The 18538-nt window shown below is 37.0% G+C and overlaps 1 protein-coding gene across 2 annotated transcripts; it reads left to right on the top strand.

The window, feature by feature from the left end:
• Positions 1 to 4645: 4645 nt before the first annotated feature.
• LOC147515443 (transcription factor BC1-like) lies at positions 4646 to 6866 on the top strand. Of its 2 annotated transcripts, none has more exons than XR_015213439.1 (8): positions 4646 to 5127; positions 5248 to 5433; positions 5543 to 5608; positions 5706 to 5774; positions 5868 to 5948; positions 6022 to 6202; positions 6299 to 6403; positions 6469 to 6866. XR_015213439.1 is itself a non-coding variant. In XM_086594476.1 (8 exons), the coding sequence occupies exons 1-7, from the start codon at positions 4846 to 4848 to the stop codon at positions 6386 to 6388; spliced, it is 948 nt and encodes a 315-aa protein (XP_086450602.1). In that variant the 5' UTR covers positions 4650 to 4845; the 3' UTR covers positions 6389 to 6403; positions 6469 to 6866. The 2 variants fall into 2 exon arrangements, 1 of the variants encoding a protein (XP_086450602.1); XM_086594476.1 differs by having other exon boundaries at positions 4650 to 5127; positions 6022 to 6195.
• Positions 6867 to 18538: the final 11672 nt, after the last annotated feature.

Raw genomic sequence — 18538 nt, 5'->3', positions numbered from 1 at the left:
ATGCCAATTCACAAAACTTTTGTGGTATCAAACTCCTTGGAATATTAAACTAACTTATTTTGAGAACTTTCAAGTAAAAGAATGGATAGATTTCTAGTACAAGCCATCCTCAGATTGGCCAATACATAGCTCTTTATGGACTAAATTTGTCATATATTTGAATTGGAACATTTGGTTAGAAAGATGTGAGATTTATCACACTAAGAGACCTCCAAATCTTTTTAAACTCATTCTGCTTAGTCAAAAATTCTTCAAGAACTTGTGAATCAAGAACAATATGAGGCAGCTATTCCACAATGCATTAAAGCACATTGGACACCTCCACAAGCTGGGTTTCTTAAACTCAATACTGATGCTTGTTACCTGCAGGGTACAATGTCAGTCTATGGATACATATTGACAGATTCTAATGGCAAATTTATTGCTGCAGGATCAGAACATAGTGGAGATGAAAATAGAATAGCAAAAGAGGCAGAAAGCAAAGCATTACTACATGGAATCAAGTGGTGCTGGCAGTTCAACTGCAAAAGACTAGAGGTGGAGACTGATTGCATATCAGCTAGCAACATTTTGCAAAAGAAGACAACATGAAATATATCCTGGACTTCTCAGATGATACTGATGGATGTTGTCATAGCCCGAATTTCTAAACAATTGTAAAGTGAATATTTGAAATATAAATATCTCAAACATCACTCGGTTCAATTATCTAAAAACCCAGGCTATGACAGGGTGGATACAACACCTGTCCAAAACCTAAAACCCACATCATACAAGAATTAACTTAAATTAAAATAATCCCAACAATTTTCCACCATCACTTTATTAAGGTATCTCCCGTCCAAACAAAACATAAAACAGACTCTCTGAATAATAGTCCTCACTACCATGTTCTCATGTCATGCTAAAAATATAAACTACGCTATTACATCCTTTCAATAAGAATCAGACCTAATAAAAAAACTAACGGACTGCTCCAGGCAAGAATCCAAATCACACACTGCGGTTCCACTGCCTTCCACCTATGTTCCCAAGAACACACCCATGTTACCAAAACAAAGCAAACATGGGTCAGAAAAATGGAATTTGCTAGTATGAGTAGACTAACCACATATAAACATTTCCAATCTTTACTTATCCAACTAACACTTTAAATCTATCATAACCTAATCATTCTCAGCTTGGAAGACAGGTAGTTCCGTCATCTCAACCGACATAGTTTCTTCCCAAGCAAAACTTCTATTATATTAACTCATTCTAATAACTCGTTTTAATATCTAAATAATTGAATTAAAACTTACCGATATCCACTGCTGTATAAGGGTAGGACCGCGTCCCTGCACAAAATATTATTAAGTCCTACCCTCCTACAAAAGAAAGTTAGAAATTTTATATAACATATGTAGATATCCTATAGGTATTCAAATGTAAGTCCAAACACACTCGCATAATCAAATCAATTTCTCTTATCAATTAATCAATTACTTTTCTTATACACCCGCCCTTTAATATCTACTCCACGATTTGCACTCCACACATTTGCCAAATCACACATTCCTGTGTGCCTCTCTCCCACCGAATACCACAATATCACAGCCACCTCTGGGATTTCATACACATATTTCACAGCCTCTTTGGGCACAAAACTCAGGTCATTCATGGCACATTCAATGAATACCTTAGGTCATTCCCGCCACATTCAAGGAATACCTATCATATCACTAACGGGCTATTCATGGCACATCCAATGAATGCCCTAGGTCATTCCCGCCACATTCAAGGAATACCCAACCCTACATTCCCGTACACTCAAGGAATACAACTAACCCGCAAGGCGAATACCTTAGTTTCTCTTTAGGGCAGTCCAAACAATCTGGTCATTCATGGCACATTCAATGAATACCCGGGTCATTCATGGCACATTCAATGAATACCCATATATAATGCTAACGAGCCATTTATGACACATTCAATAAATGCCCACCTAACATATGACATCATCAGTCATAAAACTCAATTCCAAAACTTGAGGCGTGGAGAGTTCTAAAAGGGTGCGGTAAATTTTGTTTACGCATTATTGAACTTTATTGCATATATTATTTCAGAGAACGAAGGAATATCTTGATTCATGTATTTTTGGTTTACGCATTATTAATTTTATGGATGTATAAGTGTCATAACGTTGTGTATCATAAAAGACTGAAATATCACAGAGTAGTTAGACGTACACAAGTATATTTAGAAAGGTCTTAGCCTAAAGTCAAGCATGCTAATAGTCCTAGACCTATCCTAATAGACCGAATCATAATCCGAGTTAAAAGTCATGCAACTCTGGTAAACTAGTCAAAGTCAACTCTGGTCAACGGTCAAAGTCAACTCTGGTCAACGGTCAAAGTTAACTCTGGTCAACAGTCAAAGTCAACCAGCCCCAAACTCCTTTAACCCAAAAGCTCAAAGTCAAAAACTTAAGGCCAAAAGAAATTTCAAAAATTAAACACCCAAGCCCACATTTTTTTGTTCGGCCCAAGCCCACAAAAAAACACTGTTCATCTTCCTCTCTCACACTCTCCAGTGTCTCCACCACCAGTCGACCACCGCCAGCCACCGCTCGTCACCACTTTTCAACCTAGCGGTTTGCTTCCTTTTGAAAACCCCTACATACCTACAACAACCAATCTCAACTCCTTATACTAGGTAAATCGAGATCGACACCATTAATGGCTCCTCTGGAGCTTCAACAGCCCCAACCACTACAAAATCAACTCTCTAACTAACCAAAATTAACCTACAACAAAACCCCTACTACTTTAATTCATACCATAAACCCAATTCATTGATTCCCCAACTTCCTCCCTCAAACTGGATCTATATTTTCGACCTCCATTAACTCCCTATTCCCAAACTTCAACTTCACTCTCTAGCGCACAATCAGACATCAGCAATCAAATACCAACTAACAGTATAACATCACAACCAAAATTTCTAACAAAACAATCAGTCAAACACAACAAAGAATAGGACGTCTTGGGTTCTGAGGTTGACGCCAGTAACAACCGGTTTCAAGGCTTCGGCAACCTCCTGAACCCACACTCTCCATCCAACCAAAGCACGAATACATAAATCGTCTAGTTTGTTTATAGCCAGCAATCGATTACTACCCCCATTTTTATCCACTTCTGTATATAGGTTCTTCAAAATTATATACATAGTTAACACTAAATAGTATATCGTACTGAATAAACAAAGCATCATGTGAACAGTACCTCGTATCATAAAAATCTACAGTAAACAAGAAAATAAAAAAAAAAAAAAACGTAAAATATCTACTCACTGTTTATAAACTGAACAGCTTTCCGAAAGCGGAAAAACCCCGAAAGGCCGAAGTCGACTGTCGTGCGAAAAGACGATCTTTCTTGTTCAAAACCCTATTCTTTTTTACTGTATAAAAGATTTTTTGTGTTTTTCCCCAGAAACTCTACGTGAGAATCCCTTTTTTTTTGTTGTTAAAAAACCTCCCCGAAAAGCAAGGATAACACTTATCTAGTTACTTACGGGACTTTTATCCCTAAGCTGATAGTTATCATATATCTGTTTTATCTATTTTCATTATTATTATTATTATTATTATTATTATAGAAAAACAAAATAAAAAGACGGGGTGTTATTGATGTATTGTACATATTAGCTACTCTAGACTCTAGTCGTACAGGAAACTATGCTGCCCATACCTTAGCCAAATAGGGGCGATCTTTACTTATTTCTACAGAATGGATTACTTACTCACCATCATGGGTTGCGAACATTCTGGATAGGAAAAGATTTTATGTAAATTTTGCTTCCTAATATATATATATAATATGTTGATTACCAAAAAAAAAAAAAAAAAAAAAAAAAAAGTTACAATAGATGTGGGGTTTAAAACAGAAACATTTGATTTGGAGTCTGGGTCTTTTTGAAGGAAAAAATTAATATAACAATTGTACATGGAGTCACATAGGAGCAATCTGTCTTAGGTTCCTACTACCAAGTATGCTGAACAAAAATTATATACTGGCATACCGCAAATGTATATCTGCATTATATTGACGGATAGGACCAGGATAAACCAAAATATAAATGTAATTTCGTGTGTTTTTAAAACCATGCTTAAGATTTCTTATAAAGGAAACTAAGTTATTTGGAACATGGTTTATTTACGTTGGATCATCTATACAAGCTAATTAACGAAATGGAAAAATCTTGATGGACATTGATTTTGGTTGTATCAATACACAGGTGGGAATCTCCACATTTAGCATATTTTAGGTTTGTGAATTAGAGGCAGTACACATGATTGATAATGGTATGGAGCTATCTAAGTAGGGAAGTCAATCAGTCAAGTCAATCAGTCATATCCATTATAATAATGCAATCCTCTCTCTGTATAGGTTTTCTTGGTTTTTGATTTTCTCTTTCCATATTCTACTTCTCCTAGCTGCGGGGCTACGTAACTTTTCTTTTTGGCCTCTTTCTTTTTTACTACAATAAAATTTCAAGTAGCAAAAAAAATTGTTATCAATGACAATGACAGGAGTACGTGATAATGACAGGAGTGATAAGACCAGTCAAATATACAGAAATGTGTTGCATGGACTTATATAAACCATGCTCCTCTTGAATTGAATGCATATCAGTCTCACTCTTCTAACTTCTTCTCAGCTCTCATTATTTATTTGCTAAATTGCTAGCCCACCTTTTATTTAATTCAGTGTACTTAAATAGCAGCGTTCTCTTACCAACACCGGCCAGCACATCCCATCCCTTCTTGGCTCGTCGGTATTCACGCCAAACTCCCCCATTATTAATATGTCTAGTTTATTGGAGGAAGGATACATAAACAGCATCTCCTCTTGTTTTCCTTATTCTATCTCATCTGAGCATTTTCAAGAGATTCCACTTGATATTAAGGTTCTTCAATATAGTAATACTGGACCACGACCTTCTGTTTGTGAGAAGCAAAAGACAGATTCTTCATCCATTGTTGTTGATCTTGAAGGGAGCAGTAATCAAGATACTCAAATGATGACTCCGATGGAGATGAAAAGGACAAAAAGAGATGGGTCTTGCTTGAGTTCTGCTGAATCCAAGGTAACTAGCTATAGTACTGTATCTGCTTGACTTTTTATGTACATTTAATTTCTAGAACTATGATCGTAACTCTAGCTTGCATATTCCTGCTTTTCTATAATATGGCTCTTGTTTGGGCAGGATTCTAAGAGAGCTAGACCCAAACCAAGAAATGGCAGTGTTAATTTTAAGAAAACAGAAAAGAAGAAGAGCAAAGATGACAAAAAGAATAAGCAGAAAAGGGATACTGAAGCACCCCTAACTGGCTATGTTCATGTAAGAGCGAGGAGAGGTCAAGCAACAGACAGACACAGTCTTGCAGAAAGGGTACATTCCCTCTACACTCAACTCGATCTGAAAGGGATGCCAAGTTTATCAATACATTCTCTTCTCATGCACATATATAATGAAAGATGTCACTTCAATTGGTTTTCAGGTGAGAAGAGAGAGAATTAGTGAGAGGCTAAAGTTGTTGCAAAGTCTAGTTCCTGGGTGTGACAGGGTAACGGACAAGTATCTATTGACGTATTTCTATCAAGAATAGTTTATTTTTGAAAATGGTTTTAGTGACAATTCTCATGTGGATTGTTTTCGGACAGGTGACTAGCAAGGCCCTTATGTTGGACGAGATAATTAACTATGTTCAGTCCCTACAATATCAAGTAGAGGTGATAACTTGTATTAACAAACTCTAATTTTCTTTTTCCTCATATTTTTGTGTCCACACTGACAAAGTGCTGCTTCCCTATTTAAACATGCAGTTTTTATCTTTGAAGATTGCTTCAATGAGTCTCACGGTTCATGACTTTGGTGGACTGGATTTCAACTGTCTTAAACCAGAGGTATTGTATTCCTGAGGCTTGCTTATGCCACTCATTATTATATGTTCTGTGCAATAACACACAGTTTTAATAGGAAACAAGCAACTTAGCATCACAATTACCTCCAGTCCAGCTACCACTTCATTCCCCATCACCCACAGCTGTTGCCGATATTACAACTTCGTTCACCTCAGCGAATGGTTACCCTCTTGTAGACAGCTCAGTTTCTCATTTACAACAAGAGCAAAGACCCAGTGCCTTCTGTCAGGTATGAGGTATTAAACAATATTAATTACCTATTATTTCAGCCCCACATGAAGGTAATACATGACAAATACATCTTGTGACAATGACAACCATATCATTTTCAGGAAAATGGAAATTTACTATGGAGTGTTGATGATCAGGGACCAAAGTTCTTTAATCAGACAGATTTTACCACCTTATGTTCTTTTCAGTAAACAACTGTATATGTGGTAAGCTTTCAAATTCATGCTTCTTAACAGATCCATTTATGTTCTTACTTCTCTTTCTGTTACAGAATCAACACACCAGTGGATCCAAGAACCTTTCATCGGATCAAAGCTTATTTTCTCTGTATCAGTCTGTCACTACAATGTACTGTATTGCTTTTATTGGCCTTGATACAAGTATATCATTCAAGAGGGAAAAGCGAAGGAAGAGCTCAGAACAGTAAAACCAGCGCTATGTTGTGTAATAATTATATTGACAATAACATCATGATAAATCACAATGTACCATAAAGACTAGTTATTAGTTGCTGTCCGCACTAATTACAAAGTATATTGGGGGCGATTGTCACTCTCTCCTCATAGCTTTAATGAAAGGAGCGGGAGGTGTCACTATTGTTTGTACTTGATGTTGTGTTAGTACAAAGGCCGGGCACTTCCATCTCTTATAAGAGTTGTTGCTTTTATATCTATAGTGTAATCTTGTCTATTTCGTTATCAATTATCAAGATGAGTTTGTACTGGTAATGATATGTCCCTATCTGACTTTAATACACAGTATAACGGTTGTGAACAGAGTGAAAGAGTAACTATGAAGGAAATATATGAGCCCGATGATATGCAACATTTAGTGAAAATGACCAAAAAATACGACAAACTGCCGATGATATGCAACATTTAGTGAAAATGACCAAAAAATACGACAAATTTTGCACTTGGTTTCAAAAAATGGCAACCAACTTTTTATTCAAAAATACATTGAACTTTCACAAAGTTTCAATTTTAGTCATGCCGTCCAATTAATTGGATATCCAGCAGCTTATCTGGCTGTTAAAAATTTCGCCAATTCTAATTTGCCCTATGTGGCATTTGTTTAAACCATGAGGTGAAATCCATCTAACATTTCGACACACCAACTCATCAAATCTCAACTGATCCAAATTGAAATTTCACTAGCACGTGAGCACCATGGTCTATCTCTTTTCCCTCCAACTCTGTGTCACTCTTCCCTCCAATTCTCTTTAACTTACGCTCATAAACTCTTCACTCAAGTAGAATACCCAGATATGTTTATATGTAATACAATTATTAGAAGTTATGCAGAAAGTTTAAATCCTTGTAAAGGTTGAAGTTGGTGAAATGATACATCGTGTTTTTTTTTTTTTGTAGAATGGGTATGTGTCAGATGATCGAGTTTTTTGTTAACGGGTTGGTGAAAATGTAAGCAAGTAGTGAGTGTTTTGCGTTGGGGGAAAAAGTGTTCGACGTGTTCTGTGAGAGATGTTATTTATAATCTCTATATTTTAAGATTTTAGAACCACCTCTCTTAATTATTCTAATCAGCTTATTTCTTTTTAAACAATTTATAAAAAACTCTTTTATTTTATTGAAATTAGAATTAACTTCATATTATATAAAATAATTTAGAAAACCTCCTTCACGTCACTGAAATTATATTCAACCCTTCCTAATATTTTTATATTATTTTTTAGATTAGAATTAGAATTCAAAAAATCATAATATCTCAGAGATGTTAGAGCGATAGGTTTAAAGACTTGAAAAAACACCGATGCATAGCACGGTTCACATACTTGTACTTGTAATAAACTAGACACCTGAATGGCGATCCATTAAATTTCAAATAGCATTCATAATCATAAAACGCCCCTAATTTCATTGAAACATTCCAATTCCCTAGATAACCAATATATATTCGTACTTAATCATAAAACATAATGAAGTAAATAACACATTTCCAATATAATACAAATAAACTTAATTATCCTAATCATCCAAGTCCAAATTAAAAAAATAATCTAATCTCGCCAAAGTCGACCACCCACGTGTATGTCTTCAGCCTTGTGTCTCATCTTGAGGATAGTTCACAATACATTTTTGGATGAATTTAACAAATTCCATTCGAACTTCATCTATCTCTTTGTTGGTGAAAGCATTTTTATGGCTAAGATTCTTTATCTCAAATATAAGAATAAACAACATCGTTAATATTTTGCAAAATAGAGAAAATTAAATGAAATATAAAAACACCATTGTGAAAGATATCATGTATAAATTAAGTTAAAATGTGAGAGATATTTTATTTACTTTCAATGGCAAAGGAAAAGAATCATACATTATATATGTCTCGCATGAAGCACATTGCATGAATACCACATTGTTTACCATCTGGTTGCATAAGGCCCTGCAAAAATATGAAATTGAATTAGGAAAGTCATACTTAAGTCCAATCATCAAGTACATACAAATTCAATTATCAAGTACATACGTTAAAAGTAATTGTAATAATTTACCTTGATGTGGTGCAAACGTGGAATTTGAGAACTACATATTCACTTGGATCCCTCTTACAGCTAACAACGCACTTTAAGTTAAAAATTTAAACAATTAATGTCAATATTAGAAATAAAAAAGTATATATATAGTTCACCAACAAATGTGCTTGGAAATAGTTACATACGTGTTGATAGTGATTTCCATGTCACCGGTGCATTTACCATGTAATGAATCCAACCAATAAACATCCATACAAGACAAGTCGATGACCATCACAATCCAATGGAACCTAAAACATAACAAGTTAACTAGCATTAAATATGTAATTGTAACCAATTACGAGTTCAACAAAACCAATATAACATATGTCCATACCATGGGTTGCAAGGACCTGAGGGATGAAATTAATCATGCAGTGGACATGCAATAAATATGAACAAGAGGCTAAATGGGCTTATGGAACATGAGGAACAAGGATTTAGCCATGGTTGGGGTTCTTGCTGTGGGTCTCGGTCTGGTAGATAGTTATCATGCCAAATGCACAGCCATAGTCATGGAAACCGAGAAAGCTGTGGAGATGAATTATGGTTGCATCTAGATTGAAGCCGACTCAGAAGTTGCTGTAAAGACCTTCAATGGCGATGCTATTCAATAGATGTTTAAAGTGAGATGGAAGCGGGCAATTGCATTTTTACAACACTGGAAGCAATCCCATGTTTGGAGAGAAGGCAAATTTAGTGCGGATGCAGCAGCTAGGAAGAGATCCACCATATTGCACGACACTTCAGTATGGAGCACTATTAGACCAGACTTTGTAACTAAGATAGAAAGTCCCTTTAGGACCTACTATCGATTCAGATGAAAAAGAAAAAAATGTAACATGTATTGTCTTTGACAATCATTTCCATTACTAATAAAATTCTCTTATTTGCGTGCAAAAAAAAAAAAAAAAATGAGGAACAATTGCAAGTTTTAGGCAGGGACATCGAATGGAGTGAAGTGATAAGTACCCAAAACTGTAATATTAAACCCCGAGAGACATAGAATTTTGGTCGATTATATGTTTAATAATCATGTAATAATTATATATTCATACATTTGCAGGTTTCCGCAGTTAACATGAATATAATGATAAAACATGCATCGAAGTACGGGAATACTGGAATATTTGAAGTTTCCCACTCAACCCCAGTGAAGCCCAATAAAGCCTGACTAGAGTCGAAGTTTCCAAAAGAACAAAACCAGTGCAGAACGGGTCCACATATAAAGAAGCAGCAAACTTCCAAAGCTCACATCTGATAAATCTGGATGCCGACGTTGGCTAGTGAACTGCCAGAGCGACCAGGGCGACGAACTCTACGCAAAGACAGAAAGTTGTAAAAATACCAAAATCAGCGTTGCCACTAGACACACTAAGTGGACCCACTCTACGGGCCTAAAGGCATGACGAGTCAGCATAGGCAGGTGGCAAGTGATGGTCACAAATTTGTGCCACCTTGCAATGGGAAAGACACGTACTAATTCAATGTTTGAATTGAATTAGGCTAAAAGACAAAACCAAAACATAAAAGGACAAAACAAATTATAATAAAACAAAATTTTATAAATACGAAGTTTTGATCTTAACAAACTGAATTGGGCTAAAATATAAAACCTGTTAAATGTTGGGACTTCACGTGTAGGGTCCCCAGCCTATATATTTGTGAGGGGGGTCTTCAAATATTCTCCTTCAGCATTTTATGCTTTAGCTTCCGCTTATTAGTTAGCTTTAATTCCAAAGATTTTACATTCCGGCCATTTTTTCTCTTCCAAAGAATTTCAATCGTAGTTTATTTCTTCTTAATTAAAGTAATTTCTTTTCAAGTTTAATTCCTGTCCTGCATTTATTTATTTAATGTATACAACAAGTTTAATTATTCCTTCAATGACCATAAGCTAATCCCCCCCTTCAGGGGGAGGGTTATGCTGCTCGTGTGAGAATCCGGATTGACTCTTTAATATTCTAGAATCACTGCTTAGGAATTAGGTGTAGATTAGACATCCGGTCCCAAAAATGATCGAGATCTGCATAAATTTTGAGTCTTCGATGCTCGCATCAGCCTCACGAGACCCAAAATGTCTCGTCTTGGCGACTTCTCCGGTGTCGATGGCTCCAATTTGTCAAGATGATGTAGAATCGAGCTAGGAGCTGAAATGATATTCCAGAGATGAAATATTAGTTCAACTTCTTATGCTAGTGCGATGCGACTCAGAGATGTGCGCGTTTCGCTAGGGATCAATACTTGACGTCGTCTCGGGTTTGTCTATGAACTTGAGACGAATTAGAGCTGTAATGATGTGGTAATATAAATTGTTAAAAAATGATTCTTGCATGAGTATGAATTAACCGTCTCCCTGTTTCTCCATCTTTTTTTATTTATGCCGAAATCACCGTTAGTAATTTACATTACAGTTAATTTACTTAAACCAACTAAATAACCTAAAATCCTACTCACTAAAAGTTGTAATTCTAGTTGTGAACCTTGCCGAGCCCTAAGGTTTGGACAATCCTTTACTCGACCTATCCTACCAAACCCACGTGAGTAAGGTAAGTTGACTAAACGGACGACTATACGGACTTTGGACTTTGGACTTTGGTCTTCAGACTTCGGACTGTGGACCTCGGACTTAAGAATACAAACCAAATATACGTGAATCAGCGTTTTATCAAATGGCGCCGCTGCACGCCGAAGGACTCTAGACATTTAACGTAATAACTGGAATACATCAAACATAAACCCCTTTCCCTACCCCCTCATCTTTTTGATTTCCATTTCCTTTGCAATACTAACGTATTACGTACCTATTTGCCCCAACTTTTTCTACTAACAGATACCTTTGAACCAGATATTGTTTATTTTTATTAGCACAGTCTAAGTATTCTGTAGGAACTTGAAGTACTGAACTGACAAAAGAGTCTCGGACGAGACTAAATTAGTAGCGCGCGAGACTAACCTGGAGTATCAACACTCCAGTTTTTAGGTACATGCCACTTTCTTTTTCAGTACTATTTTGGACTCTCTAGTCCTGTTTATCCACCATCTAGTAAGATCACGAGCTCGGGAGTAAATTCGATCGTTGTACGAGGAATCGCAGGACGCCAGGTTTCAAATTCTTAAATTCCTCAAACTTTGTCGAGGATATTATTTGGTTGTTTGCTATAACCTGTTTTACCTTGCATGTTTGTGTATTGGCATGAGAACTCTTTGCATGTAAATGTGGTTTGTCATTACATCTTCACGTTAACACGATTAATATGATTCGAATATATTTGGATGTATGCGTAGTTTCAAACCACCTGCTTAGAATATTTTTGTATGTGTATATTACATCAATTCACGTACGCGATATTCATTTGTATGAGTTCATTCTCGACATTCCCCTAGCTCACATATAAGTTGCACGTATCGATAGCTATAGATTATTGCATGCGCAGGACATATTTATATTCACGTATAAGTAATATAGATTTGCATGTGTAGACTTCCTGTGTAACACTAGCGTATGTTAATTGTATGTTTCGTAATCACGTCTCCATAATACATTAATTATGTAAAATAAAAAAATAATAATAATAAAATTAAAAAAAAAATCCTAATAATTAAAATTTCATCATAATCATCTTAATAGTACCCCACATAATACACCATCCTAAATCATTATCCTATTCCATCAGTGTCTAGGAAACTCGAAAGATTGAGGTTGCCTAATTAAGGAACGTGTTAGCACGAACAACCTCCCTCAATTCTATCAAAGACTGGCTCGGAATATTCACACGCTTGTCCTAGCTTACCTGCTCAAGTTAGCAACAATTCCAAGAAGACGCGTGCTTCACCTCCCTCCTTCCTTAATTCTAAAATCTCTAGTCATAATTCGTTCCATATGAGCCTTGAATTAAAATTTGTATTTGTATGAGACTACGGTCTGGTAAACATAAGGAATTAGAACTTACATATTGTCCTCGAAAATACAATAAACAACTGCTTATGCTATCTCCTAGACATAGTTTTTCCTCCGTAAACTAACCTCGTTAAGTATCTCCGTTGTCATTATCTCCCTTAATTATGACCCAGAAAAATCCCACAGTCGAGAAACCCCTTTCCGATTTCTATACTGCCTTACAGGAAGGACCTGCTTCCTGCATTAAACTCGATGCAATTGCAGGTGATTTTCGCATTCTGCCAAACATTTTCGGTTTGTTACCTATTTACCATGGTTTAGACCATGAAAAACCGTACAATCACCTTCGTCGAATGCAACAAGTAGTCACCACTTTCCGCCATCCGACCGTTACTAACGAACAAGTTTTGCTTAGGTTATTTCCCTTCACCTTAGCTGATAAAGCTTTAGCTTGGCTTGCAGGCGAAGCGCCGTAATCCCTTGACACATAGGCCAAGCTCGTACAAGCATTCATGATAAAGTTCTATACTCAGAAGAAAACTACAAAAATGCTTCAGAAGATTCAATTCTTTCGCCAACATCCCCAGGAATCCTTTTCGGAAGCATGGAGCAGATTTACTGATCTGCTTCTCGAATGTCCCCATCATCAACTCGACACCCCTGTATTAGTTTGTTCATTCTTTAATGGTCTCTCTGACCATCAAAAAGAAACATTAGATATCATGAACGGCGGTTGCTTCATGGACAAAGGCGCTACTGAAGCATACACTTTCCTTGAGAAACAGGCTTCACGAAGCACCCATTGGGGAAACACTGATTCTTCCAGATCTTCTAAAGACACTCCTACCAAGGTTACATCTATGTTTGAGGTCAAACCCGATCCGGAATTCAAAACTCTGATCGAGTCCCTAAACAAAAAGGTCGATGCTCTTTCGATTCAAGTAAATGATCAAAAACCCAAACAAGTCATGGCTGCCAACGCTTCCCCATGTCCTCTTTGCTTAAGTCCCGAGCACGCCGATTCTTATTGTCCTTTGGTATACGAGTGCCCTCCCCAATCTTCTGAAGACGCTTGTGCTTTTAACATCCCAAATGCACCTTGGCGACAACATCCGAATTTGGCTTGGGCACCCCCTACCCAACAACAAGTTCTTCCGGGTGTCAACAACGCTCCTGTACGACCACCAGCGAACTACAATTCCTACTGTCAAGGAAATCCTCTGCAATTCCAGCAAGGGCAAAGTAATTTTCCCAACAACGCAAATATAGGGTTCCAAAATAACTGCAACCTTGTTCCCGCTAATCAAGGATATGGCTACCAAAATCAACCTGTAAACAATAACCGTGAACTTGTTCCTACTGCTCCACTGGTACAATCCACTGCCGATAAAACAAGTGAAAATTTTCTGACTTACATGAATCAAGATAATCAAATCTTAGCATCTATCCAACAGTCTGTTCAGCTGTTAGCACAAGATAAAAGTCAAAAGGGCGTGTTCCCTGGCCAAGCAGTTCCAAACCCTAAGCCTACAAACACTGCCTTTGAACTCAACAATACACCAGGATCTAGTAATCCAAGCCAGGGTGAGGTAAATGCCATTACCACTCTTCGTTCTGGCCGAACCATCGACAATAACATACGTATACCAGACGAAAAATCGGCGAAAGCTGATAAGAGCCCAAAACTGTAGTTTTAACCCCTTAACAATCGTACTTTTAGACCAATTATGTGAATAATAAGTAAGAGTTAATACTGATTATGTGTTTTTATGCATTTCAGGCTTCAAAGTCCATTATGTGCAGAAATGTGCCACTTTAGCGAGATAAATGAGAAAAGGTCGGTTGCTAAGGAGTTCTGTGATTAAAGGCCAATTTTCAAGAAGACAAAGCCTCTGTAAAGCCCGGTCAAAAGATAAAAAGTCAAAGTCCACGTGGGCAGAAATAGTGCACAAAGTCAGCAGAACTTCCGAAGACCATATCTTTGGACTCCGACCTCAGAATTGGGCCTACCTTACGTCAAAACGACCGGCTCGAAAAGAGCTTTCCAATGGTCCAAGCCTTGACCCAATCAGAGGAGTAAAAGTGGACAAAAAGTCTGTCGAAGCCAACTGCAGCTGAAGAGGCCTTTATGGACTGAAAGAATTGGGTTTTGGGCCGATAAACATGGCTCCAAGCCCATGCACGATATTTGGATCTGAACATATAAAAACCAAAGCTTAGCTCTTTGTTAATGGTAGATAGTTAGGTTAGAAAATAAATTAGGTTAGGATAAGAATAGTAGCCATTAAACCTTAGTTCTAGACCTAGTTTTTTACATTCATTCAATTAGTAGTTTAAAATCATATTTAGTTTTTAGAATAAAGTATTAGTTCTTCATTTCAATTTAGATTATTGCTTAAATTTTTATTTAGATTTAGTTGTCTTAAATTCATAATTAGTTATTCACAATCTTAGTTCTAAATTAGTTTTAATTTCAGTTTAATTTAATTATGTCTTATTGTTATTATTGTTCTTGTGTTGGAAATGGTAGTATAGAAATTTCACATCACACATTACTCTCACCATTGTTCCTTTTGGGTTTGATTAATTAAATTTGTTTAAGTCTTGAGGTTTAAGAGTGGAACGAATCCTGACTCTCTGCTATTACTTCGTTATTGAGAGTAGGAATATTGATATAAACACGTATTTACGTAAATTGATTATTTGTGATTACGCATAGATAGTTAGAATACGTAAAATCAATTTTATCAAATGGCGCCGCTGCCATCTTAATCTCGTTCAAGACAAGAATTCAATTGCTTGAATCCAAGGGGCAATCCCCCATTCTCTACCCACCCACCCTTTTAATTTTTCATTCTTATTTCTTGAATTTTCGGAACTGTTCACTATTTTAGGCATAGGGGCTGCGGATTCACAGAGAAAAACACTGCGGTGAAGGTATTTCTAAATTTTCGAAAATTCTAAAAATTTTCAGACATAATATTTAATGTGTTATTGATTTACTGGAATATTTTCAGATTTTTCAAAGTTGATTTACCTTGTGAAAAAAATACGATTTTTACAGTGCTGCATTTCAGTTTTCACACCGTATGTTCTTGAAAAACAGACGAGTAAGGTTACTTAGAGAGTTCTAAAAATTCTATAATTTTTACAAGAGTATCTATCCTAAGTCAGGAGTTTGTAGTAAAAATTTGACGAGTTTTTGATTTGTTTTGACCTCCTAAATAGTAGAGTGTTTCCAGTGTGTTTCTGCAGTGTTGCAAACACTTAATATCTGGAACACCAGCCGATAAGGAGAGGTTGTAGAACTCCAATTGCTCTAAAAGTTTTACAGGAATAATTAGGATCTGTCAGGAGTCTCCAGTAAACATTTGGCAATTTTTGGCTTTGTTTTGATGGGTTAACCATTCGGTTATTTGTATTGTGTCCAAAAACTATTTTGTAAACTTTGCAGGGCACTAGAGGGACTTTCATAGCTCCGATTGATCTGAAAATTTACAGGATACTTGATAGACGTCTTAGCAAATTACTGAAAAACTTTCTAATTTTTTGGAGTATGATAAAAGGCCTAAACCTCGAACACCCTGAAGCGCGACCCGCGCTCAAACATTGGACATTTGAAATTCCTGAGCGCGACCCGCGCCCTAAGCAAGCGCACCTGCGCTCAAAACACTGGAAGCTGAGCGGGACCCACGCCCAAAAACCGAAACCGACCAGCCAAACACTTGACATTCATTAAAACCCCGAGCGCACTCAAGCTACCAAGGAGAGCGCCACCAGCCGAAATTTTTTAGCCGGATTTCCACATTTTTGTTTCGAACTTCGATTTTTCAAGTTTTTTAGTGTTCTAACTTGTTATATACACTGAACATGCGTAAACAAGACGCTATTCATAAGTGAAGCAAGGACGCAATCAGGTATTCCTTCCTTCCACTCCTCGTTTCTTTTGTCAGAGGAGTTTTAATTCTAGTATAATCAGGCTTGTTTTTCGTAGACATAAATACCACACGCCTATCTAAGAATTTCACACACACCACCTGATATAATGGCTGAAGAAAGAGAGAATCCTCTCTCTGACTTCTACAAAGCCTTGAGCGATAGCTCCAAATCTTGCATCGTTCTAGCAAACCCAGTGGGGGATTTCCGAATCCCCCCAAATATTTTTAATTTGTTACCCATTTTTCATGGTTTAGACCATGAAAAACCTTACCAGCACATGCGTAGGATAGACCAAATTTTCACTACATTCCATCATCCTAGCGTAAGTCCAGATCAAGTTAAACTTAGGGTGTTTCCTTTCACTCTAGCCGACAAGGCTGCGTCTTGGTTAACTGCCCAAACGCCAAACTCTGTGGACTCATGGGCTCAACTTGTTCAATTGTTCATGGAACAATTTTACCCACCACTAAAGACAGATGAAATGCTTCACAAGATTCATTTCTTCAGCCAGAATCCTCATGAATTCTTTTCAGAGGCCTGGAATCGTTTCACTGATCTTCTCATTGAATGCCCGCATCATAATCTTGCAAAAGACACGCTTGTTCGTGCTTTCTTCAAGGGGCTTTCACATTATCATAAGGAGGTTCTAGATATCATGACTGGGGTAGTTTTCTTAGTAAAGAAGCCTTGGAGGCTTATAAATTCTTAGAAGATCAATCTAAGAAGAACAACAATTGGGGAGGTAACGATTCCTCCCGGCCCTCTCCTTTCTTCTCTTGAGGTTAAATATGATCCCGAAGTTTAAAACTCTTATCGATGCCCTCACTAAAAGGTAGATGCCATCTCGCTCAACAAGAACCCACTCCAGTCATGAACATTAACTCTACTCGTTGTAATGTGCCGTTGTAGTCTTGAGCATTCCGACTTCTATTGTCCTCTTGTCTATGCACAAACAACACCACAACCATCACACTTCAACCAGTTAACTCAACATCAAGGACAAGGGAACTTAGGTGACCGTAATAGAGGTTTAGTACCCATAACCCGAACTATCAACATCAAGACATGAATGCTCAACAAGCTTTAATTCCAATACAACCATCTACGGACAAAGTAGTAGTGACCTTGTTGGAGAAACAAAATCAAATTATGCAACAAAACTCCAACTTGATGAAAGATCGGCATGATCAAAACTCTAATATGATGAAACAAACGATGCAAATGATGCGTCTTTGTGCCAAAAGGTTATTGACATGTCTTCTAACCAAAATAATAACCAAACCGGCGTTTTCCAAGTCAAGCGATTACCTAATCCTAAGTTAACAAACACCACCTTCAAATAAAAGTATTCAGATTAGTAATGGTAATATAAACCAAGGGGACCTACAGTCACTACCCCCTTCGCTCGGGAGAGTAGTTGATAACCAAGTGACTATGCCTAAAGATCACCCACAAACTATAAATGATACCATACCAAATACTGTCATAGAAATTGAAGACCCTACACCTGTAGAGGTTCTAATATGGAAACCTAGTTGGAAAGTGATAAAAGATAAAGCAACGGTTAACAAATATGTTCCCCCTCATATTAGGTATAGGGATAAAACACCGCATGAACAACTAGATTTTTCTGTAGAAGGTGAAGTTAAGTCTATTGAGAGTTTGTATATCACATTAGTGCTTCCGACGATGTCGTCCCTACACTAGTACATATCCCTCTTATGGAAGAAGACAAAGATCACAATTTTGACTCTTTGAACATAACTGAACTAGAGAAAGAATTTTCAACCCTGCCTTCTGACCATAGAAGAGATGGACTAAACTTCACAATAGACGAGATAGATGAATTCCTCAAAGATGGAGATGAATACCATAATTATATGGATGCGAACAACCTAGATGAGGAATTCGACGAGTTTCTAAGAGCCTGTGATGATCCACCTTCTCAAGCAGTACCTAGAGCACCAC

The sequence above is a fragment of the Coptis chinensis genome, chromosome 2, assembly GCF_015680905.1.
Source record: "Coptis chinensis isolate HL-2020 chromosome 2, ASM1568090v1, whole genome shotgun sequence".
In the NCBI taxonomy this organism is placed as follows: Eukaryota; Viridiplantae; Streptophyta; class Magnoliopsida; order Ranunculales; family Ranunculaceae; genus Coptis; species Coptis chinensis.
Note: the sequence above shows the minus strand (reverse complement) of the source record. Positions and strands in the feature narration are given on the sequence as shown.

Excerpts from the sequence above, each read along its gene's own strand:
- LOC147515443 (XM_086594476.1), top strand. The coding sequence starts at position 4,846 with ATGTCTAGTTTATTGGAGGAAGGATACATAAACAGCATCTCCTCTTGT. Across the intron at positions 5,609-5,705 it reads TAGTTCCTGGGTGTGACAGG|GTGACTAGCAAGGCCCTTAT; the intron begins GTAACGGACAAG and ends GTTTTCGGACAG. Across the intron at positions 5,949-6,021 it reads TCAACTGTCTTAAACCAGAG|GAAACAAGCAACTTAGCATC; the intron begins GTATTGTATTCC and ends CAGTTTTAATAG.